Below are 20,727 nucleotides of genomic sequence, written 5' to 3' on the forward strand. Positions count from 1 at the left end.
TCAGGCTCTTCGCCATCTGCAGCACGGAGCAGGAGCCGTCGGCGCCGCCCGGGCCCGGCTGCAGCCGCGGGGGGAGCCCGTCGGGGGGGCCGGGCCGGGGCCGCGGCTCCTCCCGGCCCGCGGGCGCCGGGGGCTCCTTGGCCGCGGCTCCGGGGCCCGGCGGCGCCGCCAGGTCCCGCGGCAGCGGCGGGGGGGGGAAGTCGGGCGGGGGGAGGTTGAGCGCGTCCTCGTCCGAGGAGCTCCCGTCCCGCGGCGCGGGGGGGCTCGAGGCGCGGCGCCGGTGCGGGACCCCCTCCAGCACGTAGTAAGCGGGGTTGTTGAAGCTGTTGTGCAGCGGCTCCGCGTCCGGCTTGGGCCTGCGGGCAGCGGGGGGGGCACGGGTCGGGGGGGGCACGGGTGATGGGGGGGTCATGGGTGATGGGGGTCTATGGGTGATGGGGGACCATGGGTGATGGGGAGGTCCCTTGGGTGATGGGGGTGCCATGGGTGGTGGGGAGGTCCCTTGGGTGATGGGGGGCTATGGGTGATGGGGGGTCCATGGGTGATGTGAAGGGTCCCATGGGTGATGGGGGGCCGTGGCTGATCTGGGGACCATGGGTGATGGGGGGCCCATGGGTAATGGGGGGATCCCATGGGTGATGGGGGGAATCCCATGGGTGATGGGGGGGTCCCATGGCTGATCTGGGGACCACGGGTGATGGGGGGGCCATGGGTGATGGGGGGGCCCATGGGTAATGGGGGGATCCCATGGGTGATGGGGGGAATCCATGGGTGATGGGGGGGTCCCATGGCTGATCTGGGGACCACGGGTGATGGGGGGATCCCATGGGTGATGGGGGGATCCCATGGGTGATGGGGGGAATCCCACGGGTGATGGGGGGATCCCATGGGTGATAGGGGGGCACGGGTGATGGGGGGATCCCATGGGTGATGGGGGGATCCCATGGGTGATGGGGGTTCCATGGGTAATGGGAGGCCATGGGTGATGGGAGTGTCCCATGGGTGATGCAGGCTGTCCATGGGTGATGGGGGACCATGAGTGATGGGGAGGTCCTTGGGTGATGGGGGGGCCATGGGTGATGGGGGGGGGTGTCCATGGGTGATGGGGGTCTACAGGTGATGGGGGTCCCATGGGTGATGGGAGGGGCCATGTCTGACGGGCGGTGGTTCCCATGGGTGATGGGTGTCTATGGGTGATCCATGGGTGATGGGGGGGGGTCCCATGGCTGATCTGGGGACCATGGCTGATGGGGGGGCCATGGGTGATGTGAGGGGTCCCATGGGTGATGGGGGGCCATGGGTGATGGGGGGGTCCCATGGGTGATGGGGGTTCCATGGGTGATGGGGGCTCCATTGGTGATGGAGGGTCCCTGGTCCGTCACACGCACCGGCTGGGGGCAGGCTCTTCCCTGCGGTGTGGGGCCGGGGCCGTGGGGCAGGGATGGTGCTGCTCTGCTCCGGCTCCTCCGCAGGCTTGGGAATGGTGGAGGGATCGGCAGCGGCAGCGGGCTTGCGGGTGGAGGATCTGCGGGAGAGCGGATACATGGGGGTGAACGGGGATGGGGTTGGATGCATCGGGATGGGGGCCGGATGCACCAAAAATGGGGGTCAGATGCACAGGGATGGGGCTTGGATCCCTGGGATGGGGCTTGGATCACTGGGATAGTGCTTGAATGTCCCAGGATGGGGCTCAGACCCCAGGGATGGGGCTCAGATGCACTGGAATACTGTTTGGATACACCAGGATGGGGCATGGATGCACTGGGATAGGGACTGGATGCACTGGGATGGGGCTCTCTTCAATGCACTGGGATGGGGCGCAGCTCTCCAGGATGGGTCTTGGATGCACCAGGATGGGCTCAGATCCCCGGGATGGGGCTTGGACCCCAGCACAGGGTGTCGAAGGCACTGAAACCCCATTCCTGCCACAGTCAGCACCGGGACCATCCCCACCACATCCCATTCACCATCCCAGTGGGATGCTCCCAGCACCACCCATGGGACCCCCCCCCCGGCCCCCATACCTGGCACAGTCCTGGGTGGCCCTGGCACCCAGCGGCACCTTCCCCTTGCCGGCGGCGGCCTCATCCTTGTCGATGCTGATCCACTCTGCGGGGCAGGAGGTCACAGGGATGTCCCATACATCCAATGGGGGATCCCATGCATCCCAATGGGGGGTCCCATCATTTCAACGGGAGATCCCATACATTTCAATGGGAAGTCCCATACAACCTAGTGGGGGATCCATACATCCCAATGGAGGATCCCATCACCCTAGTGGAGGATCCCATACATCCCAATGGAGGATCCCATTGGAGGATCCCATACATCCCAAGGGAGCATCCCATCGAAGGATCCCATCATCCCAATGGAGGATTCCATACATCCCAATGGGGGTTCCCATACATCCCAGTGGAGGATCCCATCACCCTAGTGGAGGGTCCCATCATCCCAATGGGGGATCCCATACATCCCAATGGAGGGTCCCATCATCGCAGTGGGGGATCCCATTATCCCAATGGGGGATCCCATGCATCCCAATGGAGGATCCAATCACCCCACTGGAGGATCCCATTGGAGGATCCCATACATCCCAAGGGAGCATCCCATCGAAGGATCCCATCATCCCAATGGAGGATTCCATACATCCCAATGGGGGTTCCCATACATCCCAGTGGAGGATCCCATCACCCTAGTGGAGGGTCCCATCATCCCAATGGGGGATCCCATACATCCCAATGGAGGGTCCCATCATCGCAGTGGGGGATTCCATTATCCCAATGGGGGATCCCATGCATCCCAATGGGGGGTCCTATCATTTCAATGGGAGATCCCATACATTTCAATGGGAGGTCCCATACATCCCAGTGGGGGATCCCATCACCCTAGTGGAGGATCCCATCATCCCAATGCAGGATCCCATATATCCCAAGGGAGGGTCCCATCATCGCAGTGGGGGATTCCATTATCCCAATGGGGGATCCCATACATTTCAATGGGAGGTCCCATACATCCCAGTGGGGGATCCCATACATCCCAATGGAGGATCTCATCACCTCACTGGAGGATCCCATCATCCCACTGGAGGATCCCATTGGAGGATCCCATACATCCAATGTAGGATCCCATCACCCCACTGGAGGATCCCATTGGAGGATCCCATACATCCCAATAGAGCATCCCATCAAAGGATCCCATACATCCCACTGGAGGATCCCATACATCCCAATGGAGGATCCCATCACTCCACTGGAGGATCCCATACATCCCACTGGAGGATCCCATTGGAGGATCCCATACATCCCAATAGAGCATCCCATCGAAGGATCCCATCATCCTAATGGAGGATTCCATCACCCCACTGGAGGATCCCATACATCCCAATGGAGGATCCCATCACTCCACTGGAGGATCCCATACACCCCAATGGAGGATTCCATCACCCCACTGGAGGATCCCATCACTCCACTGGAGGATCCCATACATCCCACTGGAGGATCCCATTGGAGGATCCCACACATCCCAATAGAGCATCCCATCGAAGGATCCCATCACCCCACTGGAGGACCCCATCCACCACCCCAATGGGCTGCCCCGCCTCCCCACGGGGGTCCCTCACCGTAGAGCCTCTCGCGGGTGCCAAGGCGCTCGGCGGGCACCCGCACCCGCATGGAGCCGCGGATGTTGCCGGTCTCCTCGCCGCGGTGCGACAGGAAGGTGAGGAACTGCTGCGCCGTGCTGCCGATCATGGACTTGAGCGCGATCACGCACTCCCCTGCGACGGCAGCCGGGAAGGGGGTGAGCGGCATCCCATGGGAATACCCCCCCCGCCGGGATGGAGGCACTCACCGTAGGACTCGTACCCATCGAGGGACTTGACGGTGAGCAGGAGGTGCTGGTCCTGCAGGTACTCGATGTCCGAGAGGATGGGCTTCAGCTGCGGGGGGGAGTGGGGGGAGATGGACGGGATGGGGTGGGAGATGATGGGATAGAGATGGGATGGGATGGGATATGACGGGGTGAGATGGGATGTGATAGGACACAGTGGGGATGTGGTAGGATGTGATGGTATGAGTTGGGATGTGATAGGATGAGTTGGGATGTGATGGGATGAGTTGGGATGTGATGGGATGAGTTGGGATGTGATGAGATGTGATGGGATGAGTTGGGATGTGATGGGATGAGTTGGGATGTGATTGGATGAGTTGGATGTGATGGGATAAATTGGGATGTGATGGGATAAGTTGGGATGTGATGGGATGTGTTGGGATGAGTTGGGATGTGATGGGATGAGTTGGGATGAGTTGGGATGTGATGGGATGTGATGGGATGTGACGCTGGCTCTTGGGGCTCCCCCTGCTTGTACCCCCCCCCGTCCCCCCCCGTCCCCCCTCACCGTGGGCAGCTGCCGGGACGACCACTGCACCTTGAGGAAGTTGATATTGTCGCTGCTCTGGGCATCGTTCTCGAAGCTCTTCTTGAACTCTGGGGCGATGGGGACATCAAACAGCACCCGTGGGACCCCAACCCCCCCTTGGACCCCAAACCCCCCCCTTGGACCCCAAACCCCCCCCCCGGTGCCCACCCCCGCCCCCCGTCACCTTCCAGGCAGGTGGAGTAGAACTCGATGAAGAACTTGGTGCGGCTCGAAGTCTTCACGATGGCCTCGATGCTCTCGAACTCGATGTGCGCCTGCTCCGAGGACTTGGAGAGCCCTGCGGGGCACACAGGGCATGGGGGACCCCCCCGAGCCCCCCCCCCCCACCGGGCCAAGGGAGGGGTGGGACAGGCGGGGATGGGACGGGGGGGGAGCAGGCACCTTTCTTGGAGACAAACTGGGAGGTGACCCCCACCTCGAAGGAGGCGAAGACGGGAGAGTGGTCACTGGTGACAATGTCATCGGTGCACCCTGAGGGCGAGCAGTGGGGGGGTCAGGGTGCCCATGGGGGGGTCAGGGTGCCCATGGGGGGGTCAGGGTGCCCATGGTGTCCGGGGCTCCCATTGCTCACCATAGGCGTTGCAGTTGATGTGGGTCTCCGGGTAGGACTTCCAGAGGATGCGGTCGCACCATGAGGGCACGTTGGTACGGACCTGAGGGGTGAGGAGCAGTGGGGGTAAATGGGGGAGGTTGGGGGTCCACATACACACACTGAGACCCCCAAACCCAACATGAGCACCCTAATCCCAACCATGACCCATCCCCACCATGACCCCATCCCCAACATGACCCCATCCCCACCATGACAACCCCATCCCCACCTTGACCCCATCCCCACCATGACCCCCCCATCCCCCCCATGCCCCCATCCCACCATGCCCCCATCCCCACCATCCCCACCATGCCCTCATCCCACCATGATCCCATCCCCACCATGTCCCCATCCCCACCTTGACCCCATCCAAACCATGATCCCATCCCACCATGATCCCATCCAAACCATGATCCCATCCCACCATGATCCCATCCCCACCATGCCCCCATCCCCACCATGCCCCCCCCATCCCCACCACGACTCCATTCCCCCCATGCCCCCCCCCCACACACACCCCCATGCCCCCCCATCACCGCTCACCCCCGTTGGCTTCTGCTTGTGCCACACGTAGGTGTCCCTGGAGCCCCTCTCGTAGCGGTAGGTGGGGGGGAACGTGATCTCCTCCTCTCCTGCAGGGACGGGGTTGGGGGTCAGCAGCCCCCGGGCGCGCAGCGGTGCCCGCGGTGCCGCCGGCGCGGTGCCCACCGAAGCGCAGGAACACTTTGTGCTTCTCCTTCTCCAGGTTGAGCTGATCCACCCGGAGCAGCGGCTCCAGCTCCCGGCGCCCGATGTAGTTGAGGATCTCCTGCGGGGGGGCTGGAGGCGGTGAGCGGCCGGGGCCGGGGGGCGCGGGGCGGGCGCGGGGCCTCACCTGGATGTCCATGTCCAGGCGGTAGTTGAGGTCCCCGAACCAGAAGAGGTGGGTGAAGCGCAGGGAGATGTCGAAGGAGCTCAGCTGCTTGTCCCCAGCGAGAGCAGGCGCAGGATGTCCACATAGTTCTGGTTCCGCCTGCGCGGGGACACGGCGCGGTCAGGGTGCTGGGTGCTGCTGATGGGTGCTGATGGGTGCTGCAGCTGGGTGCTGCTGCTGGGTGCTGATGGGTGATGTTGTGGTGCTGTGGATCCTGTATGGGTGCTGATGGGTGCTGCTGATGGGTGCTGCTGGGTGATGTTGTGGTGCTGTGGATCCTGTATGGGTGCTGCTGATGGGTGCTGCTGGGTGATGTTGTGGTGCTGTGGATCCTGTATGGGTGCTGCTGGGTGCTGATGGGTGCTGATGGGTGATATTGTGGTGCTGTGGATCCTGTATGGGTGCTGCTGGGTGCTGCTGGGTGATGTTGTGGTGCTGTGGATCCTGTATGGGTGCTGATGGGTGCTGCTGATGGGTGCTGATGGGTGATGTTGTGATGCTGTGGATCCTGTATGGGTGCTGATGGGTGCTGCTGATGGGTGCTGATAGGTGATGTTGTGGTGCTGTGGATCCTGTATGGGTGCTGATGGGTGCTGATGGGTGATATTGTGGTGCTGTGGATCCTGTATGGGTGCTGATGGGTGCTGCTGATGGGTGCTGATGGGTGATACTGTGGTTCTGTGGATCCTGTATGGGTGCTGCTGGGTGATGTTGTGGTGCTGTGGATCCTGTATGGGTGCTGATGGGTGCTGCTGATGGGTGCTGATGGGTGCTGCAGCTGGGTGCTGCTGGGTGATGTTGTGGTGCTGTGGAACCTGTATGGGTGCTGATGGGTGCTGCAGCTGGGTGCTGCTGGGTGATGTTGTGGTGGTGTGGATCCTGTATGGGTGCTGATGGGTGCTGCTGATGGGTGCTGCTGGGTGCTGCAGCTGGGTGCTGATGGGTGATGTTGTGGTGCTGTGGATCCTGTATGGGTGCTGATGGGTGCTGCAGCTGGGTGCTGATGGGTGATGTTGTGGTGCTGTGGATCCTGTATGGGTGCTGCTGGGTGCTGCTGATGGGTGCTGATGGGTGATGTTGTGGTGCTGTGGATCCTGTATGGGTGCTGATGGGTGATGTTGTGGTGCTGTGGATCCTGTATGGGTGCTGATGGGTGCTGATGGGTGCTGATGGGTGATATTGTGGTGCTGTGGATCCTGTATGGGTGCTGATGGGTGCTGCTGATGGGTGCTGATGGGTGATACTGTGGTTCTGTGGATCCTGTATGGGTGCTGCTGGGTGATGTTGTGGTGCTGTGGATCCTGTATGGGTGCTGATGGGTGCTGCTGATGGGTGCTGATGGGTGCTGCAGCTGGGTGCTGCTGGGTGATGTTGTGGTGCTGTGGAACCTGTATGGGTGCTGATGGGTGCTGATGGGTGCTGCAGCTGGGTGCTGCTGGGTGATGTTGTGGTGGTGTGGATCCTGTATGGGTGCTGATGGGTGCTGCTGATGGGTGCTGCTGGGTGCTGCAGCTGGGTGCTGATGGGTGATGTTGTGGTGCTGTGGATCCTGTATGGGTGCTGATGGGTGCTGCAGCTGGGTGCTGATGGGTGATGTTGTGGTGCTGTGGATCCTGTATGGGTGCTGCTGGGTGCTGCTGATGGGTGCTGATGGGTGATGTTGTGGTGCTGTGGATCCTGTATGGGTGCTGATGGGTGCTGCAGCTGGGTGCTGCTGGGTGATGTTGTGGTGCTGTGGATCCTGTATGGGTGCTGATGGGTGCTGCAGCTGGGTGCTGATGGGTGCTGGTGGGTGCTGCAGCTGGGTGCTGATGCGTGATGTTGTGGTGCTGTGGGTCCTGTAAGGGTGCTGGTGGGTGATGTTTGGTGCTGTTGGGTGCTGGTGCAAGCAGTTGGGTGCTGTTGGGTCCTATTTGTGTGCTGTTTGGGGGGTGCTGTTCACATGCTGGTGGCTGCAATGGGCGTTATGGGTGCTGTGGGTGTTATGGGTGCTCTGTGGGTGGTCTGAGTGCTCTGTGGCTGCTGTGGGTGCTCTATGGGTACTCTATGGGTGCTCTATGGGTGCTACGGGTGCTATAGATGCTCTCTGTGTGCCCTATGGGTGCTCTGGGTGCTCTCTGTGTGCCCTATGGGTGCTCTATGGGTGCTCTCTGTGTGATCTATGGATGCTCTGTGGGTGCTCTATGGGTGCTCTATAGGTTCTCTATGGGTGCTCTGGGTGCTCTCTGTGTGCCCTATGGGTGCTCTATGGGTGCCCTATGGATGCTCTCTGGGTGCTCTCTGTGTGCCCTGTGGGTGCCCTGTGGGTGCCCTATGGGTGCTCTGGGTGCTCTCTGTGTGCCCTATGGGTGCTCTGGGTGCTGTCTGGGTGCTCTGGGTGCTGTCTGGCTGCCCTGTGGGTGGCCTATGGGTGCTCTGGGTGCTCCCTGTGTGCCCTATGGGTGCTCTCTGGGTGCTCTGGGTGCTGTCTGGGTGCCCTGTGGGTGCCCTATGGGTGCTCTCTGGGTGCTCTGGGTGCTCTCGGGGTCTCACCGCGCCGTCTTCTCGCTGCCCGAGGTCAGGTGACAATTGACGAAGCCCAGGGAGGTGCCGTTGAACATGAAGGAGACCCCGACGGCGCCTTTGTTCCCTGCGGGGGCACGGGGGGGGGGGACGGGGGGGGGGCACAGGGACAGCGCCTGAGCACGGCCCCCCCGATGTGCACAGGCACTGCCCCCGCTTGTGCAGCCCCCGCGGTGCAGGACCCCCCCATGACCCCCGCCCCCCCCCCCCCATCCCTCCTCGCCCCCCCCCGTCCCCCCCCCCTACCCAGGGTGTTGGCGATGCCGGTCTTGACGCTGGAGGTGCTGACGTGGCTGATGCGGTTCTCGTGCTCCGGCTTCACCAGCACCACCACCTTGATGCTCCACAGCGCCTGCACCGCCACCTGCGGTAACCCCGGCGTCAGCGGCACCGGCATCCCCAGTGCCACCGGCACCAACACCCCCCCAGTGTCACCAACACCCCCCAGTGCCACTATCACCAACAGCCTCCAGTGTCACCAACACCTCCCGGTGTCACCATCATCAACACCCCCCGATGTCACCATCACCAACACACCCCCAGTGTCACCAACAACCCCCAGTGCCACCAACAACCCCCGGTATCACCACCACCAACACCGCCCCAGTGTCACCAACACCAACACCTCCCAGTGTCACCAACACCCCCCAGTATCACCATCACCAACAGCCTCCAGTGTCACCAACACCCCCTGGTATCACCATCACCAACACCTCCCCAGTGTCACCAACACCCCCAGTGCCACCATCACCAACACATCCCAGTGTCACCAACACCCCCAGTGTCACCATCACCAACACCGCCCCAGTGTCACCAACACCTCCCAGTGTCACCATCACCAACACCCCCTGGTGTCACCAACACCTCCCAGTGTCACCATCACCAACACCCCCCGGTGTCACCAACACCTCCCAGTGTCACCATCACCAACACCCTGCATTGTCACCATCACCAACACCCCCCGGTGTCACCAACACCACCATCACCACACCACGGGTGGCTCCTTGCAGCCACCTTTGCCCACCAAGGGCTGGTCCTTGGGGCACCCCTCAGCCGCCCCAAAGCCCCCAATGATGGGACTGAGTCCCCTGGGACCCCCAGCACCCTTGGGACCCCCCAGCACCCTTGGGACCCCCCAGCACCCCAGGGACCCCCCAGCACCCCCGGGACCCCCAGCACCTTTGGGACCCCCCAGCACCCCAGGGACCCCCCAGCACCCTTGGGACCCCCCAGCACCCCAGGGACACCCAGCACCCCCAGCACCCCCCCCCCCCATAACTCCCAGCACCCCCAAAGACCTCCAAGACCCCAAACCCTACCCAGCACCCTCAGGGCCCCCCAGCACCCCAGGGACCCCCAGCACCCTTGGGGCCCCCAGCACCCCAGGGACCCCCCAGCACCCTTGGGACCCCCCAGCACCCCAGGGACACCCAGCACCCCCAGCACCCCCCCCCCCCATAACTCCCAGCACCCCCAAAGACCTCCAAGACCCCAAACCCTCCCCAGCACCTTCAGGGCCCCCCAGCACCCCAGGGACCCCCAGCACCCTTGGGACCCCCAGCACCACAGGGACCCCCCAGCACCCTTGGGACCCCCCAGCACCCCAGGGACCCCCAGCACCCCCCCCCATAACTCCCAGCACCCCCAAAGACCTCCAAGACCCCAAACCCTCCCCAGCACCCTCAGGGCCCCCCAGCACCCGGCAACCCCTTCAGGCCCCTTCTCCGGCACCCGCAGGACCCCAGCACCCCCGGGCCCCACGGGGCCCCCCCCCCCCGGCTCGCACCGGGCGGTACTCGAGGTCGGTGCAGTCCTTGAGCGCGGCGCGCAGGAAATCCACCCACTCCTTGTCGCCCAGGGAGTTCTCCTGCGTGCCCAGCACGTAGATGTCGTGGGCCAGGGCCACCGACACCTCCTCCAGCGTCTTGCCCAGCCCCTTGGACGTCACCCACGAGGCGATGCTCTTGGGGGGGGGCACGCTGCCTGCGGGAGGGGGGCGCTCGTTGGGGGGGGGGGGGGGGGGGGCACCCAAAGGTGCTCCCGGAGCTCGTGGGACCCCCCCAGACCCACGCTCCCAGCGCGTTCCAACCACGTTCCTGATGTGCTCCCACCGTGTTCCCAGTGCATTCCCAATGCATTCCCATGTTCCCAGTGCATCCCCACCATGTTCCAAGAGCATCCCCAGTGTGTTCCCACCACGTTCCCAATGCGTTCCCACCATGTTCCCTCCACATTCCCATGTTCCCAACATATTCCCAACAGGTTCCTACCACGTTCCCATTGTGTTCCCACCACATTCCCAGCACATTTCCAGCCTGTTCTCAACCATGCTCTCAACACATCACCAGTGCATCCCCACCATGTTCCCAGTTCATTCCCACCATGTTCCCAGTTCATTCCCACCATGTTCCAAGAACATTCCAGTGTGTTCCTACCACGTTCCCAGGGTGTTCCCCCCACATTCCAATCACATTCCCAATGCGTTCCCAGCATGTTCCCAGTGCATTCCCAGTGTGTTCCTACCATGTTCCCAATGCGGTCCCACCATGTTCCCACCACATTCCCAGCACATTCCCAGCCTGTTCTCAGCCACGCTCTCAACACATTGCCGACGCATCCCCACCATGTTCCCAGCGCATCCCCACCACATTCCAGTGTGCTCCCAGTGCATCCCCACCACATTCCAGTGTGCTCCCAGCGCATTCCCAGCACGCTCTCACCCATGTTCCACGTGCCGATGAAGATGGAGATCATGTCGGGCTCATCCTGGTGGGAATGGCGGTTCTTCATCAGCTGCAGGAGCTGGCAGAAGGCCTCTCGCTTCTGTGGGGCACGGGGGGGGTCAGTGGGGACCCCCCCAGCACCCCCCAACCCAGCACCCCATGGGCCAGGCAGGGACCACAGGAGCGCATCCCTCAGCCACCAGCACCAGCACCCGTCCCTATGGGGGGCTAAATCCTGCCCCTCCCATCCCCAGTGGGGACCCCTCCTGTCTCCAGTGGGCACCCCTGACTCCAAAGGGGATCGTCCATCTCCAAGCAGGACCCACATCTCCAATGGGGACCCCACATCCCCAGTGGGGAACCTCATCTCCAAAGGGGACCCCACATCTCCAGTGGAATCCCACATCTCCAATGGACCCCACATCTCCAATGGGGACCCCTCATCTCCAATGGAACCCCAAATCTCCAATGGACCCTGCATCTCCAATGGGAACCCACATCTCCAGTGGGGACCCCTCATATCCAATGGAACCCCCATCTCCAATGGACCTCACATCTCCAATGGGGACCCCACATCTCCAGTGGGGACCCCTCATCTCCAATGGACCATACATCTCCAATGGGGACCCCTCAACTCCAATGGACCCCCCATCTCCAATGGGGACCCCCCATCTCCAATGGACCTCACATCTCCAATGGACCCAACATCTCCAATGGGGACCCCACATCTCCAATGGACCATACATATCCAATGGGGACCCCTCATCTCCAATGGACCCCCCATCTCCAATGGGGACCCCCCATCTCCAATGGACCTCACATCTCCAATGGACCCAACATCTCCAATGGGGACCCCACATCTCCAATGGACCATACATCTCCAATGGGGACCCCTCATCTCCAATGGACCCCCCATCTCCAATGGGGACCCCCCATCTCCAATGGACCTCACATCTCCAATGGACCCAACATCTCCAATGGGGACCCCTCATCTCCAATGGACCCCCCATCTCCAATGGACCTCACATCTCCAATGGACCCAATATCTCCAATGGGGACCCCCCATCTCCAATGGACCCCCCACCTCCAATGGCCCCCCCTTCTCCCGTGGGGCCCACCCTGGCGCTGGCGAACACAAAGTCCTTCCGCTGCGTTTTGTCCTTCTCCTTCTCGAAGACGATGCCCAGCTTGTTCTGCACGCGCTGGGATTTGATCAGCTGCCGGACTGGGAGCGCAGGAGCAGCCGGGATGAGCCGCGGGGCCGGGGGGACACCGGCACCCACCCCACTCCATCCCGGCACGCGGACGGGGACGCCCGAGGGCGCCCAGCCCGGTACCGAAGGGTCCCCCCTCACTCTTGTCGTGGGTGAAGGTGTTCCAGTCCTCCTGCGTGTCCTTCTGCTTCTTCAGCACCACCAGCTTCCCACCCTCCACGTCCACGCTCAGGGTGTACTTCTGGGACTTCCCGATCTTGGTCAGGTCCCCCAGGGTGACGTCCAGCTTCACCTATGGGACACTGGGTGCTGGGGGGACGGGACACCCCCAGAGCCCGCCCCCAGGGCTTCGCGCCCTCGGTGCCGCACTGGATGGATACAGCCGATGCTGACCCCAGGCCAGGTCCGTCCCCGTGGTGGGGATGGGGCTCACCTCGAAGGTCTGCACCGGGATGCTCTTGGCCTTGCGGGACAGGGGCTGCGGGGGGGTGCTGGGGGCGGCCGAGCTCATCTCCTGCAGAGCCTTCAGCGCCTGGGGGAGCCCCCACCACCACCACCATCATCATCATCATCATTCACATCATCATCATCATCATCATCATCACATCATCACATCATCATCATCACATCATCATCATTCACATCATCATCATCATCATCACATCATCATCATTCACATCATCATCATCATCATCATCATCATCACATCTTCATTCACATTGTCATCATCACATCATCATCATTCACATCATCACACCATCATCATCATCATTCACATCATCATCATCATCATCACATCATCATCTTCATCATTATCACATCATCATTCACATTGTCATCATCATCACATCATCATCATCACATCATCATCATCATAATTCACATCATCATCATCACACCATCATCATTCACATCATCATTCTCATCACATCATCATCATTATTCACATCATCATCCTCATCATCTTCATCGTCATCACATCATCATCATCGCCATCACATCATCACACCATCATCATCATTCTCACACCATGGTCAATCCAGCACCAAGCACCCTGTCCACCAACCCATCACCATGGGGTCCATGGCCAACCCAGCACCGCATCCACCAACCCATCACCATGGGGTCAATCATGTCCCACCAACCCATCACCATGGGGTCCATGGCCAACCCAGCACCGCATCCACCAGCCTTCACCCCTGGGACCACCCCATTGCAGCCCCAGCTGGTGCCATACCTGGTCCAGGACCCAACCCATCTCCCCCCATGCTGGGACCCCCCCAGTTCACCTTCTTCTCGATGCTGGAGAGAAAATCCTTCAGCACCGACAGCTTCAGCACCAGCGTCTCCAGCTCCTGCTCCCCTCCCTGCCCCATGGGCTGCAACCGGGCCACAGCGGGATGGGACCGCCAGGGCCACTTCGGACCCCCACATCCACCCCCAGCCCCCACATCCACCCCAGCTCCCTTGGAGCATCAGGATCCACCCCCCCCCCTCCATGGATGGATGTTTCTTAATGGCTTCCCCACCACCCATAGCGGACAGTGGGACCCTCACCACATTCCCAGTATGCTCCCAGCAAATTTCCATCGTGCTCCCACCACATTCCCAGCCCATTCCAGGTGTGCTCCCAGCGTGTTCCCCCCATGTTCCCAGCACATTCCCACCATATTCCCAGCACACTTCCATTACATTCCCACCATGTTCCCACTACATTCCAAGTGTGTTCCCATCACACTTCAACCGTGCTCCCACCCATTCCCACCATGTCCCCAGCGTATTCCCAATGTGATCCCACATTACCAGTGTGCTCCCGGTGAGTTTCCATGTTCCCACCACATTCCCACCATGCTCCCAGTGCATTCCCACTGCCCTCCCAGTGAATGCCCACCATTATCCCACCACGTCCCCAGCACATTCCCATCCTGTTCCCAGTGCATCCCCAGTGTGCTCTCACCACATCCCATGGCTGCTTTCACAGCCATGCAGCCCCCTGGGGTGTCCTGTTGATACCCCACTGACATCCCCATTGATGCCCCCACTGATGCCCCCATTGACTTCTCCATTGATGCCCCCCCATGCTCCCATTGATGCCCCTATTGAAGCCCCCATTGATGCCCCCACTGATGCCATTGACATCTCCATTGATGCCCCCACATGCTCCTATTGATGCCCCCAAAGAAGCCTCCATTTGACACCCCCACTGATGCCCCCATTAACTTCTCCATTGATGCCCCCCCATGCTCGCATTGATGCCCCCATTGACACCCCCATTGATGCCCCCATTGATGCCCCCACTGAAGCCCCCATTGACACCCCTACTGATGCCCCCACTGATGCCATTGACATCTCCATTGATGCCCCCACATGCTCCCATCGATTCCCTCATTGAAGCCCCCATTTGACACCCCCATTGATGCCATTAACTTCTCCATTGATGCTCCCCTATGCTCCCATTGACGCCCCCATTGACACCCCCATTGACGCCCCCATTGACACCCCCATTGATGCCCCCATTGACACCCCCATTGATGCCCCCATTGATGCCCCCATTGACACCCCCATTGATGCCCCCATTGATGCCCCCACTGAAGCCCACATTGACGCCACCGTTGATGCCCCCATTGACACTCCCCCTGACGCCCCCCCCCCGTCCCTCACCTGCTGCAGGGCCCTGCCCACGCCGGGGGCGCTCTGGGGGTCGAACACCTTGGCCAGGGTCTCCAGCCCGGCCAGGACCTTGTCCACCTCACTGCGGGGGGGGGGGGGATCAGCGGGGGCCGCCCCTCCGGACACACCCCCCCCCCCCCCCCGGCCCGCACCCACCTGTGCAGCCGCCGGCAAGAGGCGCTCAGCGCCCGGCTCAGGTGCGGCAGGGACGTGGCCCCCCCCTGCACCCCCGCCAGGTCCAGCGAGTACTGAGCGCTCCGCAGGTACTCGTGGGGCAGCGGGCAGGGACCGTTGGGGCTGCGGGAGGGAGGAACAGCGATGGGAGGGGAGGGATGGGGTGGGGATGGGATGGGGATGGGCAGAGATGGGGCAGGGATGGGGCAGGGGTTGGGGAGGGGCAGGGATAGGATGGGGCAGGGATGGGGATGGGCAGAGATGGGGCAGGGATGGGATGGGGCAGGGATGGGGCAAAGGATGGGCAGGGATGGGGCAGGGGATGGGGGGGGGCAGGGATGGAGAAGAGATGGGACAAGGCAAGGATTGGGCACAGGATGGGCAGGGATAGGGCAGGGGATAGGGAGGGGCAGGGATGAGGATGGTCAGAGATGGGGCAGGGATGGAGCAGGGATGGGGAGGGGCAGGGATGGAGAAGAGATGGGATGGGGCAGGGATGGGGCAAAGGATGGGCAGGGATGGGATGGGGCAGGGATGGGGAGAGAATGGGACGGGGCAGGGACGGGGTGGGCACACGGGGCACGGTGCTGCTGCCCTCACCTCTCGGCTGCCCCATCGGGCACGGCCGCTGCGGGGCCGGCCGGGCTGAGCCCCCCCGCGGTGCTACAGCCGCTGCTGGAGCCGCAGCGCGGTGGCAACGGGGGTTTCTCATCGTCCCCATCTGCAACGGGGCGGCGAGGTCAGGCAGAGCCCGCGGGGCTATGGGGTCCCCAAGGGGCTATGGGGTCCCCAGGGCCCCCTCCCCGTACCCGAGTAGTCCCGGTCCTCGGCGGCGTCGCGGTCCTTGTCGCGCTCGACGGGGAAGAGCAGGGCGCAGACGAGCCCCTGGTTGGGCTGCAGGTACAGCGCGATCAGCTCGCCCAGCGTCTGGAACCGCCGCACCGGCACCCCCTGAGACGTCTGCGGGACACGGGGCTGTGAGCGGCACCCCCATGGCCAAGGGAGACCCCCCCCCCCGAGAGGGGGGCACCCCTGGAGTCACCCAGAGCCCTTGCAAGGTCCCATCCAGGGGCATCCCCCATGTAGGATGAGGGCCGGCCCCATGGTGCTGAGCCCTATGGGGGGCTGCTGCTGCTGCTGGGTGCAGGGCACAGGCAGCAGGCACAGGCAGGGCGCTGGGTGCAGGCAGGGCGCTGTGTGCAGGCAGGGCAATGGGTGCAGGCAGGGTGCTGGGTGCAGGCAGGGTGCTGGGTGCAGGCAGGGCGCTGGGTGCAGGCAGGGTGCTGGGTGCAGGCAGGGCGCTGGGCGCAGGCAGGGCAATGGGTGCAGGCAGGGTGCTGGGTGCAGGCAGGGCAGTGGGTGCAGGCAGGGTGCTGGGCGCAGGCAGGGCAGTGGGTGCAGGCAGGGCTCTGGGTGCAGGCAGGGCGCTGGGCGCAGGCAGGGTGCTGGGCACAGGGCAGGTGCTGGGTGAAGGCAGGGTGCTGGGCGCAGGCAGGGCGCTGTGTGCAGGCAGGGTGCAGGCAGGGTGCTGGGCGCAGGCAGGGCGCTGTGTGCAGGCAGGGCACAGTCAGGGCACTGGGTGCAGGTGCTGGGCGCAGGCAGGGCTCTGGGTGCAGGTGCTGGGTGCAGGCAGGGCACTGGGTGCAGGCTGGGCGCTGTGTGCAGGCAGGGTGCAGGCAGGGTGCTGGGTGCAGGCAGGGTGCTGGGTGCAGGCAGGGCACTGGGTGCAGGGGCTGGGCGCAGGCAGGGTGCAGGCTGGGCGCTGGGTGCAGGCAGGGCACAGGCAGGGCACTGGGTGCAGGCGCTGGGCGCAGGCACCCTCCCGCATTCTCCCCCTCCTGGAAGCGGCTCCTTCCTGCTCCCTCCGGCACAAAGAGCGTTTTGTTGCTCTATAAATACCCGGCGGCGCCGCGGGCCGGGCGGGACGCGGCCGAGGAGCGGCCGCCGCCAGCCCCAGCCCCGGCCCCGGCAGCACCCACAGCGCTGAGCCCCCCGCGGGGCGCACGGGGTGTAACGGGCGCTGCACCCCCGTGTCCCATCCCCAGGGCTCGGGGGGGGGGGGTCCCCATGTCCCGGCCGGGGGTGACCCCCACCTGCACGGCCAGGAAGTCCTCCTCATCCGGCAGGATGCGGTACGTGTGCACGTGCTTCTGGAACCTGCCGGCAACGGGGGCATCAATGGGGTGATGCGGAGGGGTCCCCCCGTCTGCCCCCCACAAGCCATGGGGGGCACCCATCGGGCTGGAACCCCCCCCCCCCCGTAGGGCACCCATGAGCATCGCAAGGGGCTCCAGGGCCACATTCCCTATGGGCTGCCAGGTCTCAGTGTGGATCCCATGGGAAAATGGCTCTTGGGGGGGGATGCTGGGGGTCCTGGATGGGTGCTGGGGGACCCAGAGTGACCCCCAACTTGCCCCCGCCATTGACCCCCATGTCCAGAGCCTGGAGCAGCAGGAAGCAGCTCCTTTCCCAGTGGAAGCCAGATCCCTTCGTGCCACTCACGCCCCACAGCGCCGGGTCCCCCAGTGCCATCCATCCCCATGGCACCAGGCCTCCCCCCAGTGCCACCCCACAGTGACAGGTCCCCTCGTGTCACCCCTTCCTGTCCCCTGCTCCCCATACTGCTGGGTCCCCTCATGTCACCCCATGGTACCAGGTCCCTTCATGTCACCCCACAGACCGGGTCCCCCAGGTCCCCTGCTCCCCACAGTGCAGGGTCCCCCATTTCTGCCCCCCCCCAATACCCAGCCAGGGGGGTCATGGAGGTCCATATGGGATCTGGGGCCATATGAGGCCATGTGAGGCCCCAGTGGGATCTGCGGATGCCCAACTCAATGGAAGCCAGAGGGGGGGGCAACATGGGGTATCCCAAACTGGTGTTGGGGGGGTCCCTCTGGGACCCCCACAACTGATGGGACTGGGGACACACACAGAGATCCCCAAGCCTTAAAGCACCATCAGGGTCCCCACAGCAAGAACCCCACTGGGAGGGTGATGGGGGGCATATTGGGACCCCCAAATTAGGGGGCAAAGAGTCCCCATAGCAGGAACAGCAAGGAGAGATAAGGGGAACACAGGGAACCCCAACACAGGGGTAATACAGGGGCCCCCAAACTGGGGGAGACAAAGGGGGGGCCCATAGCAGGAACTCAAACTGAGGGGTGATGGGGCCCGTACAGGGACCCCAAAATTGGGGAGAACAGAGCCCCAATGGGGGGGTGCATGGGGAGCCCCAGCATAGGCTCAATAGAGGGACCCACCAAACAGGGGGGACAAGAGGGTCCCATAGCAGGAACCCCCATGGGGGGAGAAGCACGGGGGGGGGGGGGGGGGTCCCTGAGTAACGGGGTTGGTACGGGGCGGGGGGGGGGGGGTGGCGGATGGGGGGTGCCGGGGACCCCCATGGGTGCTGCCCCCGGGGTCTCTGCCACCGGGGGGGGGCCCGTCCCCAGCGGCGCCACAGGGGTGCCCCCTTCACGGACTGGGGACCACGGGGAGCCAGGGGCCCGCGCAGGGGCCGCCGCCGCCGCCGGGGGGGTCACAGGAAGCCGCGGCCGCCGCATTCCCGGCGCAATTCCCGTCCCTCCTCCTGCTCCCGAGGCTATTTTTAGGCTCCGGCCGCGGCCCCAACCGCCCCCGCGCGGCACCGGCGCCGCTCCCGCATCCCGGGGCCGGGCCCCGACCCCACGGAGCAGCCGCTCCCGTGGCACCGGCAGCAGAGCCCGAGCAGGGCCCCCCCTCACCGGGCACCCCCAGCACCCGCGGGGGCCGGCACCCGGGTACCAGCAGTGACAGTGGGAGCCGGGGTTGCCGCAGGGGTGGATGGAGGGAGGGAGGGAGGGAGGGATGGATGCATGGATGGGTGGGTGGATGGATGGATGGAGGGATGGATGCATGGATGGATGGATGGAGGATGGAGGGAGGGATGGATGTGGCACATGCTGGGAATTCCCAGTTTTCCCTCTTTTGCCATAAGGAGCCCAAGGGAGCAAAGAGCCAAACTGGAGGTGCCACAACCACAACAGGCCCCGAGGGGGGCCAGAGGCACAGCCCGGAGCACCGGGAGCACCAGGAGCACCTGGAACATGCCAAGAACACCCTGGGACCCCCGAACTCCATAGGGCGAGCCGTGGGCACAGGGATCCCCCCAGCCCTCAGGGACCCCCAGTTATGGGGTAGAGGATGCCCCCCTCCAGCTCCAGAGGGCCTGACCCCTGCCAGTGGCCCCCCACGCAGGGCCCCCGTATCCCCCAGTCTGTCAGTGCCGGGTCCCCCGGGCCCCCAGCCCCAAGTGGGTGCCCCCCAAGTCCCCCCCTTTGGCTCTCCCCAGTTCCCAATCTCCCCCCGCAGTGCTGGTGACCCCCATGTCCCGTGGGTGTCCCCCAGACCCCCCCCCCCCCGGGTGCCCCCCCCGAACCCTCAGGGAAGTCACCGGTGCTCCCCCCACTCCCTGCAGGCACCGCGCGTGCCCCCGGTCCCCCCCGTTCCGGTCCCGATCCCCCCCCAGCTCCCAGTGCTCACAGCAGGCACCCCGGTACCCCCCTTTCACCCCCATTCCCACTTCCCCCGGTCCCACTCCCCCCCGTCCCGGTCCCGCTGCCCCCGGTCCGGTCCCGGTCCCAATCCCCCCGTCCCGGTTCAGTTCCAGTCCCGCTCCCCCCGTCCCAGTCCAGTCCCGGTCCCACTACCCCCGTTCCGGTCCCGATCCCCCCCGCTCCCAGTGCTCACAGCAGGCACCCCGGTACCCCCCTTTCACCCCCATTCCCTCTCCCCCCGTCCCGGTCCCGCTTGCCCTGTCCCGGTCCCGCTCCCCCCGGTCGGGTCCCGGTCCCGATCCCCCCCCGCTCCCAGTGCTCACAGCAGGGACCCCGGTACCCCCCTTTCAGCCCCGCTCCCACTTCCCCCGTCCCGGTCCCGTTCCCCCCGTCCCGGTCCCGTTCCCCCCGTCCCGGTCCCGTTCCCCCCGTCGCGCCCCGGTCCCGCTCCGGTCCCGCTCCGGCGCTCACAGCAGGCACAGCGCGAAGGCCCCGGGGACGCTCTCGCTGTCCCGCACCAGGAAGCTCCCGTCCCGCCCCGCCCGCGCCAGCAGCTCCTCGGCCGCGGCCCGGCTCAGGTCCCGGTGGTACCAGCCCGGGGGGGGCCCCGCGCCGCCCCCCGCGCCCGCCATGCTCCGACCGGGAGCGCGCCGGGGCGGGGCCAGGCGGGGGGCGGGAGGGGGGGGGGGGAGCGGGACCGGGAGGGGGGCGGGGAAAAGAGGGGGGGGGGGGGGAACCGGGGGAGGAAGCGGAGGGCGGGGAGCGGGGGGAGGGGGAACGGGGGAGGGAGGGGGGGAGGGAGCGGGGCAGCAGCCGGGGGGCACCGATGGGAGGGGGGGGGGCACCGATGGGGTCGGGAGCACCGGGGGGGGGGGGATCAGCGGGGGGCACCGGAAGAGGGGGAGC

The 20,727-nt window shown here is 64.3% G+C and overlaps 1 protein-coding gene across 1 annotated transcript; it reads right to left on the minus strand.

Annotated features, from left to right (window-relative positions):
* Nucleotides 1–6: 6 nt before the first annotated feature.
* Nucleotides 7–20,499, minus strand: INPPL1 (inositol polyphosphate phosphatase like 1; the record flags this gene model as incomplete). The annotated part of the gene is given in 28 exon segments (XM_065664575.1): nt 7–356; nt 1,389–1,428; nt 1,431–1,525; nt 2,025–2,109; nt 3,620–3,775; nt 3,850–3,937; nt 4,397–4,485; nt 4,602–4,715; nt 4,820–4,909; nt 5,010–5,091; nt 5,574–5,662; nt 5,739–5,838; nt 5,905–6,002; nt 6,005–6,042; nt 8,476–8,572; nt 8,752–8,869; nt 10,292–10,488; nt 11,226–11,328; nt 12,347–12,453; nt 12,584–12,734; nt 12,876–12,974; nt 13,732–13,821; nt 15,104–15,194; nt 15,269–15,409; nt 15,887–16,007; nt 16,096–16,246; nt 17,380–17,443; nt 20,293–20,499. Coding segments are annotated over 28 exon segments (3,205 nt in total), but the record flags the coding sequence as incomplete, so codon positions are not given.
* Between the last annotated feature and the right edge of the window lie 228 nt (nt 20,500–20,727).

The sequence above is a fragment of the Lathamus discolor genome, unplaced genomic scaffold (assembly GCF_037157495.1).
Source record: "Lathamus discolor isolate bLatDis1 unplaced genomic scaffold, bLatDis1.hap1 Scaffold_280, whole genome shotgun sequence".
In the NCBI taxonomy this organism is placed as follows: domain Eukaryota; kingdom Metazoa; phylum Chordata; class Aves; order Psittaciformes; family Psittacidae; genus Lathamus; species Lathamus discolor.